Raw genomic sequence first — 10,794 nt, 5'->3', positions numbered from 1 at the left:
GAAGGTGAGGACCAAGACCTTTTTATTCATTTGAGCATGTCCATATCTACCATGGTGCCTAGCATAGAACCAGTGTTTGATAAATATACTTAAATGCATCCAATCCCATTAATATCCCAATGAACTTAGTAGGATAGAATCAAAGTAGTGGTTAGAGACAATTAGATGAGCAAGTCGATGTTCTCAGGAAGATTTCTTCAGGAAGTTGGTCAATTGTAATTAAAGGGATATAATAGAGAATTTGGTCAATTTGGGCTTGATGTGGCAAATGGGAAAGTACAAGATATCCTTGAGAGTTCATAAATAGAGGGAGGTAAAGAGATGAAGACAGTGTTGCAAAATTCAAGAGTGACTGAATGGGAATGGATGCAGTGAGAACCTAGCAAAGATGATGTTGAAATGACGCAGCCACTCATTTGCTTGCTCAACAAACACCTACTGGAACCATAATAGATATCTGAGGTCAAACTCTAGGGTCAGGAAGGAGAGTAAAATGCTCACATTGTAAATCTTGCCACCAAAGACTCTATACATTGATAGACTCTACATGGCAAGCACACCCATAATTAGAACTCAGGAGAAAAGCAGAAACATCTGAGGACTATGGGACTCTAAGGAGATTAGATCTGTTGGGCAGGAAGGACCTCAAAGTGTCAAAGGGTTTAAGCAGTACTTCTGACATCTCCAACATCATCACCCCCATGCTCTGTCCTCTTTAATACTGTACTATCTGGAGTGCTCTTGTTTATTTCTTGTTCTACTGTTGTTTGACTCTCCCTTCCCTTACTACACTGTAAACTCCAAGGTGAAGAGTTCTTTTTGTCCCTTGTTTCAGTTATAAGCCTAAAACCACACCTAGTATCTCATACTACCATAGGTTTTTTTTAATTTGTTTTTAATAATGTTCAGTCACTGGACCTCCTGTAGTTGGAGATACAGACAGTTGTAACTATGTAATGTGAGTACTGGGAATTGAATTTGGGTCCCCTAAAAGAGAAAAAAGTGCTCTTAACCAGAGAGACCTCTTCTAACCCTGCACTCTGTATTTTAAAGAAATAAACAAATAACCCTATTAAGAAATGGGGTACAGAGCTAAACAAAGAATTCACAGCTGAGGAACATCAAATGGCTGAGAAGCACTTAAAGAAATGTTCAACATCCTTAGTCATCAGGGAAATGCAAATCAAAACAACTGGGAGATTCTACCTCGCACCAGTCAGAATGGCTAAGATCAAAAACTCAAGAGACAGCAGATGCTGGCAAGGATGTGAAGAAAGAGGAACACTGCTACATTGTTAGTGGGATTGCAGACTGGTACAACCACTATAGAAATCAGTCTGGAGGTTCCTCAGAAAATTGGACTACCTGAGGACCCAGCTATACCTCTCCTGGTATAAAGATGCTCCAACATACAACAAAGACACATGCTCCACTATGTTCATAGCAGTCTTATTTTAATTGCCAGAAGCTGGAAAGAACCCAGATACCCTTCAACAGAGGAATGGATACAGAAAATGTGGTACATCTACACAATGGAGTACTACTTAGCTATCAAAAACAATGACATCATGAAATTCATAGGCAAATGGATGGAACTAGAAAATATCATCCTGAGTGAGGTAACCCAATCACAGAAAAACACACATGGTATGCACTCATTGATAAGTGGCTATTAGCCCAAATGCTCCAATTACCCTAGATGCACAGACCACATGAAACTCAAGAAGGATGACCAAATGCGATGCTTCAACCCTTCTTTAAAAGAGGAACAAAAATATCCAAAGGAAGGGATAGGGGGCAAAGTTTAGAGCAGAAACTGAAGGAACTGTCATTCAGAGCCTGACCCACATGTGGCCCATACATATACAGCCACCAAAACTAGATAAGATGGATGAAGCTAAGAAGTGCATGCTGACAGGAACCATATATAGATCTCTCCTGAGAGACACAGCCAGAGCATGTCAAATACAGAGGTGAATGCCAGCAGCAAACCACTGAACTGATAACCAGACCCCGTTGGAGGAATTAGAGAAAGGACTAAAAGAGCTGAAGGGGCTTGCAATCCCATAAGAACAACAATGCTAACCAGCCAGAGTTTCCAGGGACTAAACTACTACCCAAAGACTAAACATAGACTGACCCTGGGCTTCAACTCCATAGGTAGCAGTGAATAACTTTGTTGGGGCACCAGTGGAAGGGGAAGCCCTTGGTCCTGCCAAGGCTGGACCCCCAATGTAGGGGATTATTGGGGGGGATAGTAATGGGGGTAGGTGGGGAGGGGAACAAAAAAAGAAATAAACATTTTAGAACAAGTGAAGTGTCAATGGGGTTAGATCCCATAGAATAGGCTGCATTTAGACATTTGGTAAAATGGAAGGGAGAGACATGAGTTTAGATAGGTGAGGTCTTATATGCAAAGAACAGATGATCTCTCTGGAAGATAGATTTACAAAAAAACTTATTAAAAGATACTGTGGTGGGTTAGAAAGAAGGAATTAAAAAGAAAATAGACAAATAATGATTTCAGTATTTCAATATGGATTTCATTGTGTCTTTGAAATCTGACAGAATGGGGATTGGGGGAATGACAGAAGCAAGGAAATGGAGAGGTCAACTAGAGAGTATGGGGCAATGGCTAGCAAGTCTCAGAAGTGACAACTGTGAGTATTTGAGGGAGTCAGGTCTGAACAAGACAGACTCAAAGTATTGGTGCAGAAGAGATGCTAATAACATAAATGAAGCAAGGAGTAGAGGAGCAAGCTAAGAAAAAGAAGGGCCCACAGTCTTGGAGACAGAAGGTGACAGATTCACAAGGGGCATGGAGAAAGAGCATAAAGAGAACATTTGTGGATAGGTGATTGTCAGTTCTTGGTGCTACAATGTCCAAAGCCAAGGAAGTTTTAGGTATTCAGATGTGTCAGCTGGAAGTACAAGATAATACGTATATAAATAAACAACATTTATGTATATATTTCTTGGCATGGTACCCAAAACAATAAAGAAGAGTACGTGTGTGTATATTACAATGTATATAATCTTTTCTTATTGTCTAAATAAAACTTCCTCATAATGTCTGAGTTTCTGTCATTTCACAGGATCTAGAAACCACAAATTAGTTAGCCATTTCACAATGATAAGCATTTAGGGTACATCTGCACATTGCGATTTTTAATATGCTACAGGGTAGAGTATCTTTGTAGAAAGTTATCACTCTATAACGCCAGTTATTCCTTTGTGCTGCTACCTGGGAAAATGTTTAAATACATGGTCCATGTCATTGCAATTGCTTTCCTAGAGAGAGCACTAACTTAACTCTCACTCAACTTGATAGTTTTTGTTTTCCCATGCTTTCAACCTTAATCCTAGGGTATTAAAAGCAAGTAAGAAAGTTACTTTTACTAAATTGATAAATTAAAAAAGAAAGCAGGAAACTAATTCACGAGTTAAAAGTACTAGCCGTTTTGTTCCCAGCACCCTTAGTGTGTGGCTCACAACCGCTTGTAAGTCCAGTTCCAGGCTATCTGTGTCCTCTTCTGGTCACCCTCACACATGTAACAGACAGACACAGATGCACATACATAAAAAATTTTTAAAAAATAATAAAATTATTTTAATGTGCTTTTCCATGAGGATTTCATCTGTATGAGTCAATGTTCAATTATTGTAACAGATGACTTATGGAAAAGGCTTCTTTTGGCTCATAACTTTCAAAGCATCAGTACATGACCAGATGGCACTTTGCTTCTGGGCCTGTGCATGTCAATACATCATGGCAAGCACTTACATCAGGGCAAAGTGCACATGTTAGACAAACTGAAAGGCAAAGAAAGGGGAGACCAGAGTCCCATATCTCCTCAAAAGTGATCTTTCATCAGGCCCTATCTCGTAAAGCTTCCATTACTTCCTAACAATATCACAGGCCAGGTACCAAGCTTTTACCATGTGGCACTTAGAGGGACATTCCACATCTAAACCGCAGCAACACGGACACTGGCCATCAGTATAGTCTCTCTCATAAATTTATTTTGACAAATAAATTGATAAGCTTATGCTCTTGTGTGTGTATCTCTGTTTGCAGGGAGAGGGGGTGGAGTCATGTCATCTGCTTCTTTAAGATTGTTTTTATCAGGTAGGGGCATTCTTTATATTTGAAGGTGGAGTGTGAAGAACTGGGAGTGGGAGTTAGCTCAGTCGTTAGAGTGCTTGCCATTCAAACACAGGGACTGGAGCTCAGGTCCCCAGTGCCCATGTGTAAAGCCAGAGCTGGTGGCTTACCTTTAATCCAGTAACTAAGGAACAAAGATAGGAGGATCCCTGGGGACTGCTGGCCAGATGGTCTAGCTGAACTGATGAATTCCAGGCTCAGTCAGAGACCTTGACCTCCCAAAATAAGGAGGTCAATTAAAGAACACATTCTATCTCTATCTGAATCTCCATGTGCATATAAACACCATCACCTCCCTCCTCTCCAAAAAACAAAGCAAAAACAAAAACAAAAACAAAAACAAAAAAAAACCAAAAAACAAAAAACAAAAAACAAAGAACCTAGAAAGAGCCAAAAGTGGAGAGAAGGGGAAAAGGCAAAATTCTTGAATTTTAAGTTTTCTAAAATATATTTATTCTAAGAGACACAAATTAAATTGAAAAAATAATATTGAGACAGAATTCCAAGAGAAGGGGGTCTCAGAAAATATAACGCTCCCTGGGCCATTGCTAAGATCAAGTGCATCATTCTCTAATTATAGTATTCAGAAGAAAACAAAAAGCAAAACCCAGAAGTAACTGATTGTGTTTGTTTCTGTTCAGTGTCTCCAAGGTAAGATGGAAAAGGGAAGAAGAAATAAGCCAACAAAAGAAATTGATCTTCAGGTTATTTAATTGTCAACTTTAATCCGAAGTCCCCATCAAGTCAAATATATCAACGTTCAGTAGACTCACTGGGCCTCTGAACCCTCTGCCTCTAGTGATTTTGTTTTCACTCCCTGCTGTGGCGTCCCCTTCTTCACTGGGCTCCATAGCTCCCCTGGGCCTCTTTTGGTCCTTGAGCTCAGACTGTCACTCCTCTCTCTCTTCTTCCTGTTCCTCTGGGAGCTGTCCATCTTCTTGGATTGACAGCACTACCTCCTCCTGTTCTCTGTTGCTCTCGCCTGGTACTCCCTGCTTCTGGGAATCTGGGTTGTTAATGTGACTTTCTTGCTTAGCATCTCCATGGTGCTCCACCTGTCTCTGTGACTCCCCTGGTACACGTGTCTCAGCTATCTCTGAGCTGCTCTTACCTACCTCTGGAGCCAGGCTGTTGGGAGTTTCACAAAAGCCCTCATCACTCTGTGTAGGTGATAACTCAGGGTCTTCTCCCTCACTGTGGTCCTCCTTCCTGACTGACTCGTCATGAGTCTTGGCAGCTCTATGCTGTTTCCCTTGAGATTGCTCCTCAAGCGGTGCCAGCTCTTGGGACCTTTCTCTTGTTTCCGGTGTCTCTTCAATTGCCGGGCTGGTTTTGTTGATTGCAAATGTATCTACTGTGTCTTTCTCACTGTGTCTTGCCTTTTTTTCGGAGATAGATTCTTCCTTGACTTCAGGGAGATTCTGATTTCCTTCTCCAGAGCTTGGATCTAGCGCAGCAGTGCCCCTTTCCACATCATTTTCCCTCTGTGATCCTGGGAATTCTTGACACTTCTCGTCCGGTGTTTCGGCTTCTGGTGCTAGAGATCTGGTTTTTCTTTCGTGCTCTTTACATTCCTCCTCCAAATCACCTCTACTAGATGTTTCTGAAACATTTCTGCTACGGCTTTGGACATGTTCTCTTTCTTGAACTGGCAAACTGTGGCTCCCAGATGCACTAGCATCGGCTTTGGGCTCCTCTAAATGTGTGGTTTCAGGTGGCATTCTGCCAGCATCCTTTCCAGTTCCTTGAGTCTCAGATAGTCTCGTATCATCGGTAGGCTCAAGAACTTCCTGTGTCTGAGATGATTTCCCGGTAGCAGCTACTACTGGCAAGTCAGTGTGCGCTGACCCGGCGACTTTGTCTTCTTTTTGCAGGATTGGATCTTGTGTTGCAGAAGCGTGCTCCTCATAGTCAGTTGGCCTCTGAATCACATAGTCACTTATCTTGGTGTCACTTTGCCTCCTGGATGTTTTATTCCCTTGTCTTGGGATCTCCTGTGTTGGGCCAGCACTCTGTTTGGATACTTCTACTGCTGTATTTCTCTGATACTGGACTACATCATATTCTGCTGCTGGAACAGTTTGTGCGATTTCCTGAGCATCTTCTTTTGGCTGGTGTTTCTCAGGGTCATTTGGCTCAGACACATTTCTTGGCAGGCCGTGGGTCTTAACATCTTCCCATGGGCTCACCATAAGCTCATCACCTGCCTCACCTTCTTCCTTGCGGGACTGATCTGATAATGACATTTCTGGTGGAAATATGAGCCTTTCCTGAGTTGGCCCAACCCCTACTACCCGCTGAGTGCTTCCAGTGATTGCTCCCAAATCCACAGCATCCGTCTTCTCTGATTTAGACATCAGTCTTGGTTCTGAATTTAGTAAAGATATGTCAAAATAAGGCGGGTTCAATAGGCTGAAGATTGCAAGGAGAAATTCTTCAAAACTGATGGTGCCATCTCTGTCAAAATGCAGAAGGTTCAACTTTCTTTCCACAGCATGAAAGACATGTGGCTGCATGCAAACACAAAGAAAACTAAGTTTATTCCCAGGGTGTCATGTGTTCTGAATAACTTCATGTCTCCTAAGAACCTTAAGAACAAATTTTTTAACCTTACTTCTTTTAACAGTGAAATAGGCTTAACCAGTGAGAACCCATCAATTCTGGGTCCATTTATTGTATCTCAGCACTAAGCCTAGTATTAGCAATTACATCACATGTGTGCTGACTTAGAGGCATAATAGGGTTGTGACTCTGTGCAGAGGTCTGCCTCGATGAAGCAACAGTTGCATAATGGAAACCTCCCTTTCTTTGTATGACTGACTAAGCAATTGCATAGAAGGCAGCTGAGACAAAAAAAGAACCCGTTGAAAGGTCAGTGAAAGGCAGAGAACTGGTTCACCAAGTGCAAACCGCAACCCCACAGATAGTTCTTGTGCTCATTCTGCCTGGGTTACAAAGTGGCAAATGGGGGAAGAGTGAGCTCCTCACCTGAAGGAAGTCCCCAATTTCTCCCTCAAGGAGCTGTCTCAGCTCTCTGTGGGTCAGCATTGCTTCCTTGTTGCCATCCTCACTGGCATACTTGTGGAATATCTCAATGACACAGAAGATACCTCTCAGGAGCCTCGACATCTTTATCAAGTCAGAAGAGGCTGCAAGAAAGAACAGGGGCTGGTAGAAGAACAGGGGCTGGTAGGTGTTAGAACAGGCATTTCAGTCTGTGCTGTGATAAACAGCAACACTCATGTGTTGTGTGGGAACACTTTATGTCAAGAACAGAGAAAAAAAGAGAAAAGAAAAGAATTCAAGCCTAAGTATTAACATACACAAATGAAGCCAGCAGAGGGGCATGGGGAAGTTAAACTTCTCAATCCCCCTGAGAATGTCAATCTTCTTTGTTCTCATCTTGGCTCAGTCTAGCTTATCTGCTAAGAAACAGCATATAACTATCAAGTTAATAAAGCTTTTGGAAGGAAGAGAGGTCATGTTCAGAAAACCAACCCTTGTGTAAGACATTTTGACCAAATGACATTGTTTCAGAGAGCTCAGTGATAAAAGTTCTAACCCTACCTCATTAGTCAGCATTTAAATTAATCTACTATTTACATCTTAATACAAATCTGAGTCCCATGCCTTATTCAGTAGAATTTATGTTATAGACCTTATATTCTTTGGAAGACTGCATCTTGGATGGCAGACCTTCCAGAGTAACATTCTGAGAAGGGGTTGGCTTCTCTCTGAGCCACCGGCACTGTCTCCATAAGTCTCATGCATAAGCAAAGCAGCAGCAGCAGAGCCCAGGCTCGCTTGCTCGCTCGAGAGTGACTTACCTGGTTCAGGAGCGAGAGCAAGTGGAATGTGGGGCAGTGTGGGGCAGCGGGCTGTGAGCCACGCAGGCACCTGGACCTTTTTATTGAGTCTCTAATCGCTTAGTTAGAAGGAGACACCCTCTGAGTGTAATGATATGATTCATCACCATCCAACCCAGTCCCCCTCCTTCTCTGCCTGCAGCATTCCCTGTGATGATTCTTCCTTTAGGTAGCTTCAGTTAAGCCTTATCAGATTCACTAAAAAGAAGAGGGAAGATCTCTTTTTCATGTACTGATTTTTGTAGCTTTTAATTTTGAAGTATTTCCAGGGCTTCGGGGTGGCAAAGAGACTTGTTTTCTTATAGCCTTTCTGTTCTTAACCTGAGGACATAATTATATTTCTGCTTGACAAATCACAGGACTGGCAGAGACCTCTGAAGTCATCTGATTCCTCCCTCTGCCTGCAGTCTGGCCTCTGTATGACCTATCCTTGAGGAAGGGGTGTCAATCAAGTATTTAAAATGAAGCCCTGCTTAATCATGGGACAAGGTTGAAGACACTGGTTGATTCAGCTGTTTTCATGTTCTGCTTTCCTTGGGGGCCAAGTTAGAAAAAAGTAATCTAGTTCCATCTATTTGCCTAAGAATTTCATGAAGTCAATAGAGAATATCATTCTGAGTGAGCTAACCCAATCACAAAAGAACACACATGATATGCACTCACTGATAAGTGGATATTAGCCCAAAAGCTCAGAATACCCAAGATAAAATTCACAGACCACGTGAAGTTCAAGAAGAAGGAAGACCAAAGTGTGGATGTTTCAGTCCTTCTTAGAAGGGGGAACAAAATACTTACAGGAGGAAATACTAAGACAAAATATGGAGCAGAGACTGAAGGAAAGGCCATCCAGGGCTGCCCCACCTGGGGATCCATTCCATATATAGTCACCAAACCCAGACACTATTGCAGATGCCAAGAAGTGCATGCTGACAGGAGCCTGATTAAGTTGTCACCTGAGAGACTCTGCCAGAGTCTGAAAAATACAGAGGCAGATGTTCACAGCTAACCATTGGATTAAGAACAGAGGAGTTAAAAGACTGAAGGAGCTGAAGGTGTTTACAACCCCATTGGAAGAACAACAATATCAACCAACCAGACACCCCAGAGCTCCCAGGGACTAACCCACCAACCAAAGAGTATACATGGTGGCACCCATGGCTCCAGCTTCATATATAGCAGAGGATGGCCTTGTCAGGCATCAATGGAAGGAGAGGCCCTGTGAAGGCTAGATGTCCCAGTGTAGGGCAATGCCAGGTCAGAGGATGGGGAAGCAGGAGGAAGTGTGTGGGTGGTTGAGGGACCACCCTCATAGAAGCAGGGGGAGGAGGAATGAGATAGGGGATTTCCAGAGGGGAAACTGGGAAAAGGGATAACATTTAAAATAGAAACAAAGAAAATATTCAATAAAAGAAAAGAAAAAGATTTTTTTAAAAAAGAAAAAGTAATCTATTGTTAGATACACAAAACCTTGCTTCCACAAGATGATGCTATTTTTAAAAATATTATTGACATCTGCATTTAAAGGGCATTTTTATCATTTAAGGAGCTCAGACATTGGCATCCACATTGTTGGCTTCTCTCTGTAATGGGGACAGGAAGTTATGGAAGCTGAGGTAGGACAGAAATGAGTTTAAGATGCTCATTGGGAAGAATTTTTTTATTGTTAAACAATTTTGACTCCTTTTTCAAAATACAAAATTCTTTTATCTTCTTAGATGCTTTAAATGAGAATGGTGTGTGTTTTAAGACAGACATCCTTGCCTCTTTTTCAAAGGACATAAGAAGCAGATAGATCCATAGAAACAAGAGGAAAGGGCAAAGGTGAAGTCAATGAAAAGATGAAGATGGGAAGTTAGGTGAGACAGCAGAGGCTAAAGGAGGAGCTGTTATTTAACAAAACCGTTGTTCTGGGTTTCCTGGCAAGGTAAGTACAAGTTAACTAAGGGATGGGGAAATCCCCCTCTGGTAGTTTGTATCATCTAGCAGTTTCTCATCATCCCCCTCCTCTCAATGAAAACTGCTACCGAAAATTAACATCAGCATGAGGTCAGTTTGGTTTTGACTAGTTAGCATTCTAGCTATACAAACTAGTTTTCAAACAGGATGTCAGACACTGGTTTACTTAGCATTGACTGTGTTGTGTATTCTTGTCTTTGAGTACAATGGTCAGTCTGTGAGAAGTGGTTGAAGGAACTTGTGTATGTGTCTCAGTTGGAAAAAAAAAACATTGGGTGGGGATTACAAATAACTGTCTTCTAATGGCAGCTATATCCATGGGTGTGGAAGAAAAGGATTGTTCATGATATATCAGGTGCTTTGCATGGGCTATTTTAAGCCTGGGAGTATGTGTACATAGTTATTATCCTCTTAATAGATGGAGAAGTTAAAGCTCTTAATTGTTGAGCAACTTCTGTGTAGACGTATGACCAGTAAATGGAAGTGTCAAGATTTGGAATCTAAATGTCTCCAGAACATGTTTCTGAGACCTTAGACTTCCTATTAACTCACAGCTCCCTGATCTGTGTAATACAGAGACTAATTTCAGCTAAAAGATTACAGATTACATAGCTGGAACGTTCTAGAAGCCAGACTTGAGTTCTTCTTAAGGACCTTCTGATGAACAGTTGCCTGACACTAGCAGTACCTCTCCTACAGCATGAGTTCATGTTCCTAGATCGGTTCACAGAGAGGTTGAATCTTAGGTTATGGAGGGAGATTTCCCATGGGAAAATTAAATAGTTCATGAGGAAACACAAGACACCC

At 41.8% G+C, this 10,794-nt stretch overlaps 1 protein-coding gene across 1 annotated transcript; it reads right to left on the bottom strand.

Moving 5' to 3' along the window:
• Nucleotides 1–4,870: 4,870 nt before the first annotated feature.
• Nucleotides 4,871–8,113, bottom strand: Tchhl1 (trichohyalin-like 1). The gene is given in 4 exon segments (XM_056985271.2): nt 4,871–5,058; nt 5,060–6,675; nt 7,154–7,314; nt 7,993–8,113. Coding segments are annotated over 3 exon segments (1,881 nt in total). The 5' UTR covers nt 7,295–7,314; nt 7,993–8,113; the 3' UTR covers nt 4,871–4,934.
• Between the last annotated feature and the right edge of the window lie 2,681 nt (nt 8,114–10,794).

The sequence above is a fragment of the Rattus norvegicus genome, chromosome 2 (genome assembly GCF_036323735.1).
Source record: "Rattus norvegicus strain BN/NHsdMcwi chromosome 2, GRCr8, whole genome shotgun sequence".
Lineage (NCBI taxonomy): Eukaryota > Metazoa > Chordata > Mammalia > Rodentia > Muridae > Rattus > Rattus norvegicus.
The sequence above is the reverse complement of the archived record's forward strand: the minus strand, read 5'-3'. Positions and strand labels throughout refer to the sequence as shown.